We start from the raw sequence: 21,130 nt of genomic DNA, 5'->3' as shown, positions 1-21,130 counted from the left end.
TTTGTGTCTTCTGTCAGTATTTTAACAGATGGCTAAAAACAAAAATTTTTGGACTCTCCTACAGAAATTCATGGCACCACTGTTTGGTCCTTTATGCTCATACTTCCAAGTCCTTTGGTCTTTATGACGGTGCACAAGATCTGATCCCATTCTCAGGGACGTTACACGTGACTTACACACACATGGTAAGGTTCTTAAGGCCTGTTAGTAACGAGTGCCCAGGGGCACCTGGGGGGCTCAGTCGCTGAGCATCCAACTCTTAATTTCAGCTCAGGTCATGCTCTCAGGGTTGTGAGACTGAGCCCCGTTTCAGGCTCTGAGCTGGCGTGGAGCCTGCTTGGGATTCTCTCTCTCCCTCTGCCACTCCTCCCTCTCTCCTCTCTTTCTCTCTCTCTCAAAAAAAAAAAAAAAAAAAAAAGTGAGCGCCCATATTTGCAGTTCATTGTCATTGTTGTAGTTTTGTAGCTGGATCTTTGAGGAAGTGGTGGTTTGGGACATTCAGGCCCAAGTGAATACTTCAACCTCATTCTTGTCTAAATAGAACAGTGATGATGAAGTGTGGTAAAGGGTCTGAATTCTCAGTGAAAGTCAATTACGTTTAAACAACAATAAAAAAACTGCATTACACAGTTCTTTGGCAATACCTAAGAAATAGTAGAACGATAACAAAATTTTATTTTATGCTGTTAATTCTTTTGCTAATATAAATACCCAAATATGGTTTTATTAAAGATTTTTATTTATTTATTTGACAGAGAGAGATCACAAGCAGGCAGAGAGGCAGGCAGAGAGAGAGGAAGGGAAGCAGGCTCCCTGCTGAGCAGAGAGCCCGATGTGGGGCTCGATCCCAGGACCCCAGGATCATGACCTGACCCGAAGGCAGAGGCTTAACCCACTGAGCCACCCAGGTGCCCCCCAAATATGGTTTTAAAATGTAAAACAAACAAATTTAAGATTAAAATATGATTTATCATTATTAAAATAACTCTACTTAGAATTTAATTTAGAAAGTAAATTATTTAATTATTTAAATTTATATTTGAAATATGATGTCTACACTTTTCTAGTTGAATAACTGGTAGACTATAAAGATTATAAATGAAGCTACAGATGAGAAAATACAACAGTGATGCCAAATATTTCGGCAAATTTCTATGCTGCCATGCTGATTCACACTCTCAGAGTTCACTGTTATACTTCTGACATCACTTTTTAAGTAAGTTTTAAAAGTAACAACTTCCAGAGTGTAGGATTTAAAGCATCACAAATGTATTTTTTCAGATTTCTAGATTCACAGTTTGGTGATACTGGTCTCTTACGTGTAAGACCTATTATCTTATTTGCTCTTCCAAGAATGCCACCAGTTGAGTGGCTAGGACTGTCTGCAGATCCCAGAGAGGAAAACTGCAACACGAAATTAAAAGATTTGATCAGGTACTCGTGGTCAGAACTGGAACGGAATGTATTTTTCTTCTCATTAGTTAGAGTTTACTTCTTTAGGATCATCTTTTTTGCAAGTAACAATTATGAAAATGAAGCCGTGCACCAGTAATCATTTTTTTTGTGGACAGCAAATGTTCTTGAATCAATGTCATGCTTAAAATTTATGTCTTTGTTTAAAGATTCACATTTGGCTCGTTGTATAACCGAGTCTTCACAATCTGCTCCTGCCCATTGTGACTTCAGTAACAGTTGAGCAAACACTAGAAGAAGATAAACAGGCACTTTTGTTTACCCACAAGGAAATACACAATTTAGGTTATAGTTGTCCTATCAAGTCTAATCAGTGGCCACACAGTTGATTATGTAAAGGTAGAATTTTATCCAGTAACAAACACTTGGTTTAATTGAAAGGGAGACATTTATTTTACTCAGCAATAGAAAGTCCAGTACTTCTAAGGACTACAATTTTATTCATTTAACTTTCTGGCAATCGTCTGATTTGGTTAAAAGCATCTATAGCCAGAAAAGTAAAATGTAAGCATCCAGACACAAAAATCAGGAGGAACAATGTGATTTAACTTGCTATGCCCACATCTTATAAGGAACAATCTTCTGGGGGCATTCATGAGGCTAGGAGGGCAGAATCAACCCTTTTTTTTCTGATATAAATACAGACAGCACCACCATGTGAATGTAATAAATGGAAATCAGATTGTTCCTAGATAATTAGTACCAAATGGTGGAAACCCAACCTCTAATCTATTGCCAAACCACTAAAACACAGCAAAAAGCAAACAGCACAGTCAAGTAACGGAAATTTCTCAGTGTATCTAAATGACTGTATAAAATAAGGACCCGATTTCTAAAACCAATGAAAAGATTTCCACAACTTCAGAGTGACACAGAAGTATGTAATACGGGTGCTATCAAAGGCTATTTCATTTGCCTTAGAAAAGGAACCTATGATTGAACAGAGTGGAATTTAGGAAACATGTAAGCATTCTGTTTGTTAAAAACAAGTTAAAAAACAGTCTGTCAATAATTCATGAGAAAATTGAAAGTATGTGTGGCCCTTCATTCATCATGCATACGAGGAACTGGTTTTAAGTAAAAATGAGTTTGGGTATCTACTGAACATATACATTGGTTTGTAGTTAGAAATGTCTTTTAATTTTAATACTGAGCAAGAAATAAGTCTCTATTTTCATTTCCTTAGCTAAAACTAAACTACTCTAGAACCTCACGCTGGGCAAATTTATACTGGGCTTATTAGGTAAATCAATGAACAATCACCTAAATGGTAACAGAAAGAGAGCAAACTTTTTTCACTCCAGTGCTATCATCAGGAGCCCAGACCTCCTCCTTCAATTCCAGCTTTGCATGTCCAGCCACCTAACAAGCGTCTCCAGGGGCTGTGCAGTAGGCAGAACTAACGTGAGCCAAAGTGAGATACTACATCTTTGTCCTGCACCTTCCCTAAGTCATGTCTATTCTGAAAAATGGCATCACTAACCCGATGCTTAGGATAAAACCCTAAGGGACAATTCTGACCCCTCTTTTACTCTACAGCCCCAACCAATCCATCAGTGAATCCTGCAAGTTCTGCTTCCAGCATATATCAAGTGAGGGCATCTGGGTGCTCAGTCCGTTAAGCGTCTGCCTTCGGCTCAGGCCATGATCCTAGGGTCCTGGGATGGAGCCCCACACCTAGCTCGGTGCTCAGCCGGGAGTCTGCTTCTCCCTCTTCTCCGTTTGTCCCTCCCCCTACTCATGCTCCCTCCCTCTCTCTCACAGATAAATAAAGTGTTTTGTTTTGTTTTTTAAAGGGATAAAGTTACATGCACCACCTGAAATGACAGAATTCTAGACCAATTTACTCCTCTTCCTCTCCTAAGCTACTGAAACAGTCTCCTAGACAGGTTTTCGGGCCTCGTTTTGACCTCTTTACAGACCGCAGTGCAGACGTCAGCCAGATGACCCCCGAGTCCCCTGTTTAAAACCTACCAGTAATTTCTCAGTCAGGAAAAAAGAAAAAAAATAACAAAAAAACTCTACAGGGCCCTATAAAATCTAGTCCCCGATTCTCTCTCCAATGTCATCTCCAACTCCTTTTGCTATTGGTCACTATGCTCTAGGCACAAAGGTCTTGTCACTGTTTCCAGCCCTTTACATTAACCAACTGCAGGTCTCAATTCAGACACTGCCTTCGCAGAAAGGGCTTCCGTGATCACCGTCTCTAGTCCCCAGCTATTTGCTCCTATTCTGGTGTATTTTATTTTGTTCATACCATATATTGAATCTGAATTTTTAAGTTTATTTATTCATTTACCTATGGGTAAATGTTCCCTATAACAGCTGAAATTCATAGGCTGCTCAAAGCCAACATCCTAGACATATGACTGCATTTGACATTCAATAAATATTTTATATTTTATATAATAGATCACAACTGTATCTAATGTATGCAGTGGGCAAATGTGAGAAAATAAAAATCAAAGTGATATGCATTGTAATACATAAGACATGTCACTAAGATACTATTCCAAAAAAGAAGTGACGACTTAGTAGGACTAGAAAAAATAAAAACAAAACTACAATTTACACAGTGAAACCTTGAAAGGACTTTTTAGAATTTCTGAAGAATTTCATTAGAAGTTTGAACCAAGTGTGTCTGGGTGGCTCAGTTGGTTAAGCCACTGCCTTCGCCTCAGGTCATGATCCCAGAGTCCTGGGACTGAGTTCCACATGGGCCCCTGCTCTGCGCGGGGCCTGCTTCTCCCACTGCCTCTCGCTGTTGCTCCCCTACTTTGCTCTTTCCTCTGTCAAATAAATACATAAAATCTTAAAAAAAAAAAAAAAGAAGTTTGAACCAAAATTACTTAGTTTGCATCCTCAAAACAAATCAGAATGACCGATTTACATTGATGTATAGAACACAAATGCGGGTGGCCGGCCGCCGTCTAAGAAATAGCACCTTTCCACAGGGTGCCTTGGGGGAGTGCAGAGACATGTATCTGTGTTCTCTCGTGGTCACTCAACTCATTCAGAGATTCTCAGTCTGGACCATTCTACTCAACAGAGCCCCATATTTTTCATTTTTGACTTTATATAGAATAAAAGATCAACATCTCTAAAACTGTAATTTCTTGTGAGAAGATCTGATTCCTCTGAACCATTGTTCTGTGCTACAGAAATTCAACTAGGACTTTGGACCTCTCACTAGGAAAAACAGCTTGCGACCTTTTAGTTATCTTATCAAAAATGTTTCTTATTTTTCTGATGCTTCCCATAATTGACTTTATCTGCTATTTCATCACACATTGATAAGAACAGCATCCAAACCAGTGATTTTGAATTATTTTCATTTTCTACATTACTTTTTATTTCACAATCCCTCCACAATTCCATTCCTCTTTTGTTTTCTTCTCTCCCTCTTCCCAAAGAGACTATTTCAAAGCTAATCTTTAATTTAGCTTTTAAAGCTAAATCTTTTCTTTTACTTTGACTAACGCTTGATGTGGACTATATTGTGTTTGACTAGCAAATCCTGACATTTTAGGAAACTGTTGTTTTATGTGCTTATTTTTATGTTAAGTCATTGTTAAGTCATAATGAGTGTTAAGTGTTTGTAGAGAACGGTTTCTGACTGTTTTATATGGCAGGAGAGTTACTTCTGTGTGACTTCGGAAAAAGCGGCTTCCGGTAGGATCCACACTCCTCTTGGGCTGGTCACTGGAGAAGAGTCATCTGTCTTGGGGCTTCCTCTCACCACAGCACCCTGAAAGCTCAGGGGAAAACCTGACGCAAAATTAATTTTCCATACCAAACCCACCTATATCGTAACTTTGATTTGCATAATGGGATTCATAATTCACTGCAGTGCTTCCGTAATTCATGCATTAGTTGCTGCCTCTAATCCCTTAAACAAAGGCTAAGAACTTGGGCGGTTTGGGAGCGTTCTGTCCTTCAGTCCTCTGACAGCGAAGGAAACAAACAAGGAAGGAAAAGCGATGCGGTCTCATCGCCAGAGTTACAGGCCCAGCAGGCATCTACTGCGTATTAACTTCGCTACACATGGTGGCACTCTGGGAAGTGCTTTGTGTCCTGGCTCTGTCCTGTAACACTGGTGGCCAAATTTCCTAAGAAAGGTTCTAACGTAACAGAAATTTGCTTTACTATAGACCCACTGCAAGCTATTAAACAAGTTACCTATACTTTAAATTTATATTTTAATTTTTTTATAATTTTCACTGCTTTCTAAATTCAAGTTTAATAGTTTGAATCATTAACAAACCTTCAACAGAGTGGATATTTGTAAGCATGGCAATATTTCATACTAAATAACTGTAGATAATTTAATTTGATTCAGTTCATTTTTAGTATCAGAAAATTGGGAGACAATTTTAAGAAATGTGAAATAAATAGAGCACTTAATGTTATATTAATGTATTCCACAGCTACATAACTGAAATAAAAAATGAAAGGCAGACACATTTGTTCATGATCTCTTCAAAAATTTTTTAAAACATCAGATACTTTTTAGCAACTTAAAAATGTTGAGTCTCCTTCCTTTAACCATCAAGTAATTTAAAAAAAAATCAAGTAATTTCTATTTTTTATCTTAAAGATGTACATCATCCAGTATACCATCAACTTCAGAAATCATATAAGCCTTTAGAAACTGAAAAACTATAACAAGTAATTTTTGAGTTAAAATAAAGAACAAATACTAAGGTATTACTATGACAAGAATATAATTGAAAGTTATAATTTGAGTTATTTGCATAATGATTGATGAAGCAATAAATTTTCTACACGTATATATTAGGTTCAAAAAAGTGGTTTAGAGAAAATGATTTCTCTTTTTTTAATTGAGCCTTTTAGTTACAGCCTCTGAAGCATTTTACGGAGACATATTCAGTACTGAGACGAACACAATGTTTAGAATAATTATTAAATGACAACTTGTGCAGCTAATCCTTTTTAGTAACTGCCTATCTGAATAATTATTGTTTTTTTATGTAACGGACTCTACCAATGAGATTGCTGAATAATGAACATACAGAGAGACTTCATTTCATTTACATGCCAAGTGTCATGCTCACACCCGGTGATGGCTAGCTCAGCCAGAGGATCACGGGGACCGGGGCAAGTGTCATCTCTTCATTCCTCCTGACCCTTGCCATTTCTGAAGCTGACTTGGTGGCCATTTCAGATCGCCAGTGCACCTGCATAAGCCCCAACCTGACCCACCTTCTTCTGAGTTGCCCCAGTGCCAGTCCAGGGCAACGCCTGCTTTCAGGAGATAAAGAGGGGAGGACTGTTTCATCATTCATCAACATGCCCCAGAGTATTCTGCTCTTCTAAATCTGCCTTGCCCCCCAACATGGTATCTTAGTTCTCCATCTAGAGACAGAGCTTCGGGTTTGCATCCAAAATGGTAATGGATCTTATTCCTTTGCAAACACAAAGACTAAAGTAAAGCTATTATTCACATACCATGAATTCCAGAAATAACACTTTATTAAGATGGCTTAAAAACACAACTTCCCTTCACGTATGTTTCTATTCCTAGTTTTTTTTCCCAGAGGATGGTTTATAGTAAGATCTTCAGCAAGACCCAGAAGGGTTTTACTCCATTTTGGGACCAAAGTTTAAAGAAGGAGTTTGAGCTGATGCTCTGTTCCTTGTGACCAGAGAGGAAAGAAAAATATCATAATCTTGATGAGAAGCAAAGAGTGATGGCAGTGAAGAGAAACAAACAAACAAGCAAACAGGAAAGATATTATAATAAAGCCAGCCTCACTGTTCATAACAAAGGTACACGGGAACACAAGAACCTCACTCCCAACCTCTCTTACCTTGGCCGTATGGACACCACTATCACACACCATACGCCAAGCAATGAAATGCAAAGTGCTTCAGTGAGAAAGATGGAAAGGGTGAGTTGAAAAGGAAGTTCTTAGACCCATTTCCAGGGCGTACCGAATTTGAAACTCTAAGTGCAGTTTCTTACAGGCACGTTGTTAATGGTCATGAACTGCTGAAATAGTGTAGAACTAGACAGACACACGTACGTATAAACACGTGACTAAGCCGAGCTGCCCCACATGTACGTATAAACACATGACCAAGCCGAACCGCCCCAGAGTACTGACCTTCACTGTAGATACCGGACTGTTAACAAGACTGACTTTGGTTTCTTACACTGCATAGCAAGCCATCTATCTACCTATATATCTATATCCATCCGTCTCTCTCTATATGGAGATATGTAATTTTCATTGAATTAGTCTAGAAATTGAACCAACATGAACTTGCAAATAAAAACTAGAAACAAAAACTCTTTTTAAACATTTGCAAATGTAATTGTGTTTCAGTTTATAGCATTATGGCATCATGCTGTAAGTTGTATAGTAAATATTTTTAAAATGCAAAATAAAAGATATTGTTTATTGGAGAATATCAGTAGCAAAGATGATTCAAGAAGAAAAAAAGTTTTCCAAATATATTTTGCCAGAAAAAAATATTGTTTTAAATCCCATCTTCTTCTTCCAAAAGATTCCCTTAGCCAGAATCATGAAAGTATGGTATCATACATGGTATTGCCAAAAGGACTTTGAATCTATGATAAACCAAAAGCAAATAAGGTAACTAAATATTTGAGAGCTGTCTGCAGAGACCACCACTCATTTTAGGGTCTGAAATTCAACTGTGTCACTCCCAGTGGAAACCCCTGCCATGCAATGTCGGCAAAGTCGGTCCTATTAGCTGTCCAGTGTCTATAATGAAGGTCAGTGCTCCAGGGGTGTTGGCTTAGGTCAGGAATCTAAGCTCAGTAAATAGTAACCAGTAAGGATGTGAGAAAGACTATGTCACAAAGAGGAGAAGAACAAACTGGGGGATGACTTCTTCTACAAAACACAAGGGAAAAGAGCAACCTGGAAGAGCAACTCTTGTCTGAGCCACGTAGGTAATTTTAATTTTGTGATTAGCATCTTTCATCTCGACCCATGTTTTAAGTAACTGATCCCAGATTATTATAGACATCACAGAGCTGATGGAACATCACAGATGACCCAGAGATGTTGTATCACCACGAAATCTCGTTTCTAAGAAGAACATGCCCAGAGTCCATAAACTTACTGGAGATGTTGATACTTGGGTTGTTCTTAACTGGCTTTCCAAATCTTGTACTTTGTTTTTAAGTTCCATATTTTCGGTTTCTAAGTCTTGAATCTAAAAAGCAATAATTTTTGAAAAACCTTCAGAAATGTATTCTTAGAAAATATTGGCTATCACATTGGCTACATTCATGAATAGGATTTCATATTATTCAGAATTTTAATGTACTCTTGTGCACAGGGGAGAAAATTATTTGATAAAGGTTGGGAAATATCAGGAAAGTCTAGAACACTGGAAAGACATTTTATAAAGTTTAAGATATGTTTTTATATGTGTGCAAATTCCATGTTTCTAATACCTCATCTCTGTGTTTTCTGGTTGCACTGTGCAGTCTGTTACCCATAATCTTGGAGTATAACCGCAAGACAGTGAAACTTGCTTATGATGATTTTGAAGACAGTGGAGAAAGGGTGTAATTTAATTACAAAGGAATCTGATCTGCATGGGAAACCACTTACCCAGCATCTGCTGCTTCTGCTGCTCTGATCCCCATGAGAAGCATCAGGAAGTGAAGCAAAGTCACATGAGAACACTAAGTTCTTGTGGGAATTCAATATAAAATGGTTAAAACTGTGCAGGGGATCAGGAATGAAAAATTATAGGAACATAGTGAAAGCAGTTCCAGTCAGTGTGGGGGGAATTTAATGGCAGGCCTTCTAGATTTGTTTGATGATATGCAAGTTTCCCTGTACTTACATCACGTAAATGTGAAACAAAAAGTTTAGTTTACTCACTCTTTTCTGCAATCCTGCAATCTGTTTTCTTGTTTCCACATCTTTTCCTCCAGATTCTAGAAATTTCCTGTATGCCAGGTCAAATGCTTGGCCAATTGTTAAAGTTATTTCTTCAGCCTTTGTAAAAATCAAAGATTTGATATGTTAGACTGCTCTTTGAATCAAGAAAAACATTCACACGAGGCACTTCAAAGGGGCAGCGACTTCAGGTAGAGACGTGGTCAAGGAGTCACGTTGTCTGTGCAAACCTAGTAACTCAATGCCTATTCACGCACAAAATTAAAAAAAAAAGTTTTGGTAATTAAATGAGTCGCTGTTGAAGTTGGAAGCAGGAGTTCCAGCCACCCTCTCTCCCATTTTATCACAGCATTTTTCCCCAGCACGTTTTCCTTCTTGCCCCCCGTGCTTGCGGCCCGTTAACAGAGCCGAGCCAGCCGCAGTTCTGCCGCTCGGCTCCTCGTTTCCTCTTCCTGATGAGGAGGGCGGGTTAAACCTGGCAGGCAATTAGAGCGAGGCTGAGAGGGTGGTGTTGTGGAAAACCTGAGGTTTGCCCTCTGGAAGCGGAATACTCAGTTCCAGTGAGGGGTGGAAATGAACAATTCCAACCCAGAGTTGTCAGATTTTAAATATGGGAGATGAGGTCAGAAATCTGGATTTTTATATAAAAGCTCCCAATTGTAAGTGATATTATTGTAAAACACAGTGCCTGCATTGAACAACATACATCTGTCATCTGAATTTGGCCTCATAAACAACTCGCAGTTTCCAGTGGATCAATCAGAAACTGCCCCATACGTCCTAAGGCCACCAGCTCATTCCTTCCTCATTCATATCTTACCTGCTATCAGTGTCTTGCACAATGTAAACACTAAATAAAAATTTATTTAAACATTTTATTTTAAAAGGTTAGTAAAGGCATTAGTTGATTTAATGCACCACAAATATGTCATATTTAATTATAAGATTTCCAGATGACATAAAAACTGGTAGTAATATTAAATCCTGTAAATGCCATTCTTTAATTTACTGCAAATCCTAAAGTTTTGTGATATGCTATGGACAATCTAAATTGAAAATATGCTTTTTAATAACAGATTTTCTTAATGTTTCATGTTTTTATTTAAATTCTAGTTAGTTAGCATGTAGTATAATATTGGTTTCAGGAGTGGAATTAGTGACTCGTCACTTACATACGACGCCCAGCTTTCATCACAACTGCCCTCCTTCATCCCCATCACCCATCTAGCCCAGTCCTTGCCCACCTCCCTTCCAGCAACCCTCAGTTTGTTCTCTCTAGTTAGGAGTCTCTTTTATGAATAACGTGGATTTAATTAAGACATTGTCACTTTTATAGTTCACTATTTGTTTAAGGAAGGCTTTTAGTCATAAAATAAATGTAGTTTAACACAGTTAACTAAAAAATATAAAATATATGCCTAAAATTATAATAAGTACTATCTGTCTTACAAAAAAATAGAAAATAGGGTAAAAGAGAAACTACATTAAGGAATACTACAGAAATGAAAATGCCAGATAACCAACTAGGTGTACTCAATGATTCAAACTAATGAAAAAGTAGACATAAAGAAAATTAGTTGCATTGGTTGTTGGGATCACATATAATATTAAAACACAGTAAATGCGGTTATAACAGATTGTGCGACTGTCAATTTCTTAAAAATCGCTAACTTCAAAACTTTAGGTAATGTGTTAGCAGTTGTTTTACAATAATAAGACACATCTGTAAACTCTGGCTGTTTTCTCTACCTTCTTAATTATGGATTGTGTGTCCTACTAAGCCAATATGTTGCCCACAAACAATCAAGGTGTGCATTACAGAGAATCGCTTCGGTGGTAGCAAGACTGATTTATCATTAATAACGCTTGACTTCAATATGATCATTTGTTCACAATAATAACTTTAAAAAACCATATTCTCTTATGATAAGACATATCTTTCGTGATAAACATCTTTTTTAAAAAACAGCATTTAGCTCCCCAGAAAATATTTTGCATATATTTCCTCACTTGATTCTCAAAATGAATCTATGAGGTAGGGATTACTATTACCCCCACAACACCTGTGCAGCTTCATTTCTGTGAGGTCTCAATTTGTGAGTGGGGAAACTGGGCTCAAGTCCAGAATCTTGGACCCTACAAGCCCTCACACTTTTTATAAACAATAAAACATACAGATCCCATTTGTACAATCAGATGCCTCTTGTAAGTGTATATACCTATATAAGCACCATACCGTTAAAAATATAGACTATTTCTGTCATCCCAGAAAGTGCTCCCATGCCTTACAGTCAAATCACATTTCTTATGGGTAATCATTGCTAGAATTCCATCACCATAAATCGGTTTCGCCTGTCCTTGTATCCATAAAAATGAGCCATATCATATGTATATATACACACACACACACACACACACATATATATATTCTTTTCTTCCTGGCTTCTTTTGGAGTTTCTCAGATGTTATATGTACCACTTGTTTTATTGCTGATTCGTGTTCCAGTAATGAATAGACTATACAGATATCTATCTACCTACTTGCTTATTAAGGAACACTTGCATTGTTTTCAATTCTTAGTTATAAATCAAACTGTTACACACATTCTTCTAAAATATTTTTGTGGACATGTTTTCAAAAATCTGGATGAACATCCACGGAAATGCTAAATCATAGAATAGCTCTATTTTAACACTACAAGAAACTGCCAAACTGTTTTGCAAAGGAATTGTACCATTTTTACATTCCCACCAAAAGTAAGAAAGCTCTGGGGCGCCTGGGTGGCTCAGTGGGTTAAAGCCTCTGCCTTTAGCTAAGGTCATGATCCCAGGGTTCTGGGATCGAGCCCCACACTGGGCTCTCTGCTCAGCAAGGCACCTGCCTCCTCCTCTCTCTCTCTCTCTCTGCCTGCCTCTCTGTTTACTTGTGATCTCTGTCAAATAAATAAATAAAAATAAAATCTTAAAAAAAAAATGAGAAAAAAAAAGTAAGAAAGTTCTAGTTGCTCCTCATTCTCACCAAAATCATATATTTACAGTCTTTTTCATTGGTCACCCTACCTGAATGAGTGATGATATCTCAATGCATTTTTAATTTGCATTTCCCTATTGAATAATTAAATTAGCCCAGTTCCATGGATGATCTAAGCTTACTTCCCCCCAATCATTTAATGAAATATAAAGAGCAAGAATTATTTGTTAAATTCAAAAAAAAATTTATTTCAAAAACTTATTACATGGCAAACATGAAAAATAACAAGAATATATAATAAATAGCTTACAAATAAATAAAGCTTGTGAAAAGACTGCGTCTAATGATTCTTCTAGTAATAACAGTATATGATTCTTTTGACACATGAACTCTTTTTTACAATCAGTTAACAAGAGAGAAGTTTTAGGCTTTGCTTTATCTACATCTCACTTCACATAATTTAAGGAAAATATGCTGGTGGGGTGAAGCTTTTATCACTTGTTGGGGCAACTCTTTAAATTTTATCAAGTGTAGAGGCTCCTGGATGGTGCAGTCAGTTAAGCCTCAGACACTTGATTTTGGCTCAAGCCATGATCTCAGGGTCGTGAGGTCAAGCCCTGCACTGGGCTGCCTGCTCGCACAGTCTGCCTGAGAATCTCTCTCCCTCTGCCCCTCCCCATGTGTGCTCGCTCTCTCTCTCTCTCGCTCTCGCTCTCACTCTCTCCCTAATAAATCAGTAAGTCTTTTAAAAAAATTATCAAGTGTAGGGGCACCTGGGTGGCTCAGTGGGTTAAGCCGCTGCCTTCAGCTCAGGTCATGATCTCAGGGTCCTGGGATCGAGCCCCGCATCGGGCTCTCTGCTCAGCAGGGAGCCTGCTTCCCTCTCTCTCTCTCTCTCTCTGCCTGCCTCTCTGTCTACTTGTGATCTCTCTCTGTCAAATAAACAAATAAAATCTTAAGAAAAAAAAATTATCAAGTGTAACATCCAGTGAATATATTATATTAACCTTTGGAAAAATGATGGCTAAGCAGTTTGATAGTGATGTTTATATTAAATAAGATCACACCCTCATGAATATCCATATTCTAATTTTATTTTTTAAACTTAATGAGATGACTATAGTAGTTGTATAAATATTAAATCTTAACACATGACACTAATAAAAGGAGTTCTAGCTTTATAGCATACAAGGAGAGGCCCTCATCTAAACTTCAAACAGGCTCTTAGAAATCCGCAGAAGTACTGAAGACAAAATACAAGGAATAAAGAGAAGGAAGGCCATGGTAAGAGCACGGGGACTCTGGAGCAGTCACAGTCATGGGAGGAATAGAACATGATAGAAGCATGTGAATGGGACTCTAGGGTCTCGCTCTGGGTTCTGATTCTGTCACTGGCTTTCTGACTTTGAGGAAGGCACTCATCTCTCTGGCCTGATTTACTACGATAAGATCAAAGGGTTGGACCAAACGGCCAGTGTATTTTTCAGGCAATTTTCAGACTGATACAACACAGAATGATCATGGGTACCCTTCATCCACTGCCCCCAATGGTAACATACTATAAAAACTCTTGTACAAATCACACAACGAATACTGATATTAGTCATACCAAGACACAGAATAATGCCATCACCACAAAACTACTTTTATAGCCACGCCCCCTTCCAGTCTCCCCTTACCATTTCCTTAACCCCTGAGACACACTAATCTGTTCTCCATTTCTTTAATTTTATCATTTCAAGATTATAAAAATGGAGTCTTTTTTTTTAAAGGTTTTATTTTTTTTTTTTATCCGACAAAGATCACAAGTAGGCAGAGAGGCAGGCAGAGGTGGGGAAGCAGACTTCCCACTGAGCAGAGAGCCCGATGTGGGGCTCGATCCCAGGACCCTGAGATCATGACCTGAGCTGAAGGCAGAGGCTTTAACCCACTGAGCCACCCAGGTGCCCCTAGAAATGGAGTCTTAGAGCATGTAAGCTTTTGGAATTGACTTTTTCACTCCATAATTATCTGGAGAGTTACCAAAGCTCTTGCATGTATTAATAGTTCGTTCCTTTTTCTTGCTGAGTAGTATTCCATGGTTTGGATGTATTGGAATCTGTTTAGCCATTCACCCATTATCTGAGATATTTGTAGTTTGGGGCTATTATGAATAAGCTGCTATAAACATTCATTTGTAGGTTTTTGTATGAATACAAGTTTTTATTTCTCTGGGATGAAGTCCAAATAGGTCACATGATAGTTGCATGTTTAGTGTTTTACGAAACTGCCAAACTGTTCACCCCAATATTTTTGTACCATTTTATATCCCAGTAGCTACGTACAAATGAACCACTTTTCCATATCCTTGTCTGCATGTGATATTGCCACTCTTTAGAATTTATTTATTTCTTACTCTAAAGATTTTATTCATTTGAGACAGAGAGAGCATAAGCACGGGGGAAGGCAGGAGAGGCAGAAGCGGACTCCCTGCTGAGAAGGGTGCCCAATATGGGGCTCAACCCCAGGGTACTGAGATCATGACCGGAGTCTAAGGCAGATGCTTAACCAACTGAGCCACCCAGGTACCCCTACTGCCACCATTTTTTATAGTAGTTCTTCTGATAGTTGTATAGTGATAACCTCATTTTAACTTGCATTCTCCTAATATACACCAACGTTAGCACCTCTTCATGTGCCATTTGCCGTATGACTATCCTTTTCAATAAAATGATCTTTCCTATCTGTTCCCCACTTTCCAATTTGATAAATTATTTTTATGTTGTTGAGTTTTGGAAGTTCTTTGTCTGATATAAGCTTGCAAACTATTTTCTCTCAGTTCTGGGTAGTTTTCTTATCTCCCTCATAAGGCCTTTCACAGAAAAAATGTTTAATTTTGATAAAGCTCAATTTATTATTTTTTTCATTTATGGATCCTGTCTTGTGTGTCAGTCTAAGAACTCTGCCTATCCCTACACTCTCGATATTCTCCATGTCTCTTTCTCTAAATGTTTTATAGTTGTGCATTTTATATTTAAGTCCATATTGCATTTTCAATTAACTTTTGTATAAAGGGTGAGATTTAAGTCAACATGCATTTTATTTGTCCACAGAGATCTAAGTTCACAAACACCATTTATCGAAAAGGGCATCTTTTGCATTTTTCATGTGTTGCATTGTGTTTGTACCTTTGTCAAAAATCAGCGGGGTATGTTTGTAAGTTGATTTCTGTGTTCTCCATTCTGTTCCATTAATCTACTTATCTATCCTTCACCAAAACTACAGCCTCGATTACCTAAGTGTGTAGTAAGTCTTAAAATAGTGTTTTCTTCTATTTTACTGTTTTTTTTTCAAAACTGTTTAAACAATTCTAGTTTCTTTGTCTTTTTATATAAATTTTAGAATCTTCTTGTCTGTATCTACAAAAAAAAAATCTTGCTATGATTTTGACAGGAATTGTGTTAAACCCGTACATTAATTTGGAAAGAACTGACGCATATACTAAATTGAGTCTTTCAATCCATGAACATGGTATACCTACATCCATTTTTATTTCTTTCAGCAATTTATAATTTTCAGCATACAAGTCCTATAGAATTTTTACATCTTAGGTTACATGTACACCTATGTTTTTTGGTTTCTTTAAGTAACTGTGAATTTTTGCCTCCCTGTGTTCATTGCTAATACACAGCAATATAATTGATTTCTGTATGTTGATTGTGTATTCTGTCACCTTGCTGAACTCATTTATTAGATCCAAGTATTTTTTTGTAGAATCCTTTGAATTTTCTACATAGACAATTACGATACCTGCAAATAAGTAGTATTTCTTCCTTTACAATCTCTATGCTTTGGATTTTCTTATTTTGCCTTATTGCAAAGTTTAGAACTTCCAAGACTGTGTTTAATAAGAGTGGTTAGAGTAGAAATCCTTGCCTAGTTCTCAATCTTAGAAGGGAAGCATTCAGCTTTTACACCATTAAGTAAAATTATATCTGTAGTTTTAAATGTTTTGTCAAATTGAAAAGGTTTCTTTATATTCCAATTTTTCTGAGAGTTTCTAGCCCTGAATGGGTACTGATTTTTTCAAATATTTTTTAAGCACTGACTGATATAATCATATATTTTTTCTTCTATAGCCTGTTAATATGGTTGATTACATGGTTGGATTTTTGAATGTTGAACAAGATATGTATCCTAGGGGCAAATTTCACTTGGTCTTGATGTTTAATTCCCTTATATATTGCAGAATTATATTTGCTAATAATTTGTTAGAAATTTTTGCATCTATAGTTCTGGGGGCTATAGCTTGGTCTGTACTAATGTTTGATTGTTTTTCACCGTCCTTGTCTGGCTTGATATTAGGGGTACACTAGTTTCATAAAATGAATTGAGGGGTGCTCTTACCTCTTCTGTTTTTTTGGAATAAGTTGTGTAGAATAATGTTAATTCTTCTTTAAGCATTTTTTAAAAAATTTATTTGACAGACAGAGATCACAAGTAGACAGAGAGGCAGGCAGAGAGAGAGGAAGGGAAGCAGGCTCCCTGCCAATCAGAGGGCCCGATGCGGGGCTCGATCCCAGGACCCTGGGATCATGACCTGAGCCAAAGGCAGAGAGACTTTAACCCACTGAGCCACCCAGGTGCCCTTCTTTAAGCATTTTATAGATTCCTCCAGTGAAACCATCTAGGCATTAAGAGTTCTCTTTTAAGGCACCTGCGTGGCTCAGTTGGTTAAGCCACTGCCTTCAGATCAGGTCATGATCCTAGAGTCCTGGGATCAAGTCCCGCATTGGGCTCCCAGCTTCAAGGGGAGTCTGCTTCTCCTTCTGACCTTCTCCCCCTTCATGCTCTCTCTCACTGTCTCTGTCTCAAATAAATAAATAAAATCTTTTTTTAAAGTTCTCTTTTAATAAATTTTAAATTATAAATTTGATTTCCTTTATAGCTACAGGACTATTCAAAATTATGTATTTAATATAGGGTGATTTATGGTAGTATTTCTCTCTTAAATTGATTCATCTGTATTGTCTTGTGTGTGTGTGTGTGTACCTTTATCTATAGTATCCTCTTATTCTTTTGCTATCTCAAGGGTCTGCAGTGAAATATCCTGTTTCATTCCTGACATGCGTAACTTGTGTCTTTTCTTTCTCTTTTTTACTTTGCCAATTCCACTAAAATCTTGATACTTTTATGACCTTTCAAAGAACCAGCTTTTTCTTTCATTAGTTTTCTCTAATTGTTTTTGTTTTCATGTTGTTAATTGCTCCTTTATCAATTCTTATTTTCTTTGAGTTTATTTTGATGTTTTGTTTTCTAGGTACTTGAGTTAGGAGCTTCGATCATTGATTTGAGACATTCCTTTAATGTGTTAATTTAGTTGTCATAAATTTCTCATTCAGCACTGTTTTTGCTATATCACTCAAATGTTGATAATGTTCCTTTTCATTTACATACATTTCACTGTATTTTAAAACTTGCCTTTGAGAAACATATGTAAGTACTGAGAAACATATGTAAGTAAGAAACACGTATAAGTATTCCATATGTCAGAGACATATGGAATACTTATATGTTTCATTTCCAGTTTTTGAAGAATTTTGTTATTAATTTTTAAATTACTTTCTGTTGTTTCAATGCTATAAAATCTTTGAGATTTATTTATAGCCCAGGATACAGTTTATTTGGGTACCTGTTCCTTTGGCACTGGAAGACCATATGCATTCTGCTGTTGTTGAGTGGAGATCCCTACAGCGTTTAATCAGATCCCATTGGTTGACGATGTAATTGAGTAATGAGTAACTATATATTTTTTTGATATCTGATCTTTTCTTAAAAATTTTTTCAGTGTTCCAAGATTCATTGTTTATGCACCACACCCAGTGCTCCATGCAATACGTGCCTTCCTTAATACCCACCACCCGGCTCACTCAACTCCCAACCCCTCCCCTCCAAAATCCTCAGTTTGTTTCTCAGAGTCCACGGTCTCTCATGTTTTGCCTCCCTCTCCAATTTCCCCCAACTCACTTCTCCTCTTCAACTCCCAATGCCCTCCATGTTATTCCTTATGCTCCACAAGTAAGTGAAACCATATGATAATTGACTCTCTCTGCTTGACTTATTTCACTCAGCATAATCTCCTCTACACTCGTCCATGTTGATACAAAAGTTGGGTATTCATCCTTTCTGATGGAGGCATAATACTCCATTGTATATATGGACCACATCTTCTTTATCCATCCATCTATTGAAGGGCATTTCAGCTCTCTCCACACTTTGGTGACCGTGGCCATTGCTGCTATGAATATTGGGGTACAGATGGCCCTTCTTTTCACTACATCTGTATCTTTGGGGTAAATACCCAGTAGTGCAATTGTGGCATCATAAGGAAGTTCTATTTTTAATTTCTTAGGAATCTTCACACTGTTTTCCAAAGTGGCTGCACCAACGTACATTCCCAAGAACAGTGTACGAGGGTTCCCCTTTCTCCACATCCTCTCCAACACTTCTTTCTTGCCTTTTCTAATTTCTGATTTTTGCCATTCTAACTGTTGTTAAGGTGGTATCTCAATGTGGTTTTGATTTGAATCTCCCTGATGGCTAATGATAATGAACATTTTTTCGTGTGTCTGTTAGCCATTTGTAGGTCTTTTCTGGAGAAGTGTCTGTTCATGTCTTCTGCCCATTTTTTTTTTTAAAGATTTTATTTATTTGACAGAGAGAGATCACAAGTAGAGAGAGAGGCAGGCGGAGAGAGAGGAGGGAGCAGGCTCCCTGCTGAGCAGAGAGCCCGATGCAGGGCTCGATTCCAGGACCCTGAGATCATGACCTGAGCCGAAGGCAGCGGCTTAACCCACTGAGCCACCCAGGCGCCCCAACACTTCTGCCCATTTTTTGACGTGATTATCTGTTTTGTGTGTGTTGAGTTTGAGGAGTTCTTTATAGATCTTGGACATCAGCCCTTTGTCTATAGTGTCATTTGCAAATATCTTCTCCCATTCTGTGGGTTGCCTCTTCGTTTTGTTGACTATTTCCTTTGCTGTGCAGAAGCTTTTGATCTTGATGAAGTCCCAAAAGTTCATTTTCACTTTTGTTTCCTTTGCCTTTGGAGACATGTCTTGAAAGAACTTGCATGGCCGATGTCGAAGAGGCTACTGCCTATGTTCTTGTCTAGGACTCTGATAGATTCCTGCCTCACATTGAGGTCTTTTATCCATTTCGAATTTATCTTTGTGTAATGTGTAAGAGAATGGTCGAGTTTCATTCTTATACACACAGCTGTCCAATTTTCCCAGCACCATTTATTGAAGAGACTGTCTTTTTTCCACTGAATATCTTTCCCTGCTTGGTTGAAGATTAGTTGACCATAAAGTTGTAGGTCCATATCTGGGCTCTCTGCTCTGTTCCATTGGTCTATGTGTCTCCTTTTGTACCAGTACCATGCTGTCTTGGTGATCACAGCTTTGTAGTAAAGCTTGAAATCAGGCAACATGATGCCCCCAGTTTTGTTTTTCTTTTTCAGCATTTCCTTAGCAATTCAGGGTCTCTTCTCATTCCATACAAATTTTAGGATTGTTTGTTCCAGCTCTTTGAAAAATGCTGGTGGAATTTTGATTGGGATGGCATTGAAAGTAGAGATGGCTCTAGGCGATATAGACATTTTAACAATGTTTATTCTCCCAATCCATGAGCATGGAATGCTTTTCCATCTTTTTGTATCTTCAACTTCTTTCATGAGTGTTCTGTAGTTCCTCAAGCATAGATCTTTTACCTCTTTGGTTAGGTTTATTCCCAGGTGTCTTATGATTCTTGGTGCTATAGTAAATGGAATTGATTCTCTAATTTCCCTTTCTATGTTTTCATTGTTATTGTATAAGAAAGCAACTGATTTCTGTACATTGATTTTGTATCCTGCCACATGACTGAATTGCTGTATGAGTTCTAGTAGTTTGGGGGTGGAATCTTTTGAATTCTATATTCTTGATCATTTCCTGTCTAGTTGCTCTATCAATTTTGGTAAGAAATTCTTCAACTATAATTGTGTATTTTCTATTTTTCCTGTTTCTTTTCAGAACCATCAGTTTTTACTTCACTTACTTTATAGCTTTTTGCTTGGTTATACATGTTTAGATGGCTCTCTTGGTGGTATGATCCTTATTTCTTTATATAATGCCCTCTCTGTCCCTGGTAATTTTATTTTGAAGTCTATTTTATCTGATGTTACTATACTTTTGCTTTAATTATGTTTGCATAATAATATATTTTCTAGTCTTTCTTCTTTTCAATCTTCCTGTATCATCAGTATCACTATAGTTGCAAAAAATTTCTTATAGAAAATGTAAGTGTGGATAAGGATTTTTAATCCACTCTGACCACCTCTTTTATTTAGACCATTTATATTTAATGTGATTTTGATACATTAAAGCTTAAGTAGCCATTTAAATTTTTCTTTCCTGGGCGCCTGGGTGGCTCAGTGGGTTAAGCCGCTGCCTTCGGCTCAGGTCATGATCTCGGGGTCCTGGGATTGAGTCCTGCATCGGGCTCTCTGCTTGGCAGGGAGCCTGCTTCCCTCTCTCTCTCTCTGCCTGCTTCTCTGCCTACTTGTGATCTCTCTCTGTCAAATAAATAAATAAAATATTTAAAAAAAATTATTTTCTTTCCTGTTACCTGTTTTCTTTTTTACCTTATTTATTTATTTATTTATTTGATGGAGAGACACACAGCAAGAGAGGAAGACAAGCAGGGCGAGTTGGAGAGGGAGAAGCAGGCTCGGGAGAGAGGCTTCGGGAGAAGCAAGGAGC

The 21,130-nt window shown here is 37.6% G+C and overlaps 1 protein-coding gene across 10 annotated transcripts in view; it reads right to left on the bottom strand.

Annotated features, from left to right (window-relative positions):
* The window catches only part of GULP1 (GULP PTB domain containing engulfment adaptor 1), a 263,779-nt gene that overhangs the window by 15,130 nt on the left and 227,519 nt on the right, over positions 1 to 21,130 (bottom strand). For 5 of the 10 annotated variants that reach the window (XM_047720547.1, XM_047720544.1, XM_047720542.1 and 2 more), the window contains 2 exons: positions 9,363 to 9,479; positions 8,590 to 8,682 (listed from right to left, as the gene is read on the bottom strand). In XM_047720547.1, the coding sequence (XP_047576503.1) occupies positions 8,590 to 8,682; positions 9,363 to 9,479 (210 nt within the window). Of the gene's footprint in view, positions 1 to 8,589; positions 8,683 to 9,086; positions 9,168 to 9,362; positions 9,480 to 21,130 lie in introns of all 10 variants that reach the window. The other 5 variants (XM_047720545.1, XM_047720540.1, XM_047720546.1 and 2 more) reach the window with 2 other exon arrangements.

The sequence above is a fragment of the Lutra lutra genome, chromosome 3, assembly GCF_902655055.1.
Source record: "Lutra lutra chromosome 3, mLutLut1.2, whole genome shotgun sequence".
NCBI lineage: Eukaryota > Metazoa > Chordata > Mammalia > Carnivora > Mustelidae > Lutra > Lutra lutra.
This window is presented reverse-complemented; position numbering and strand designations above follow the sequence as displayed.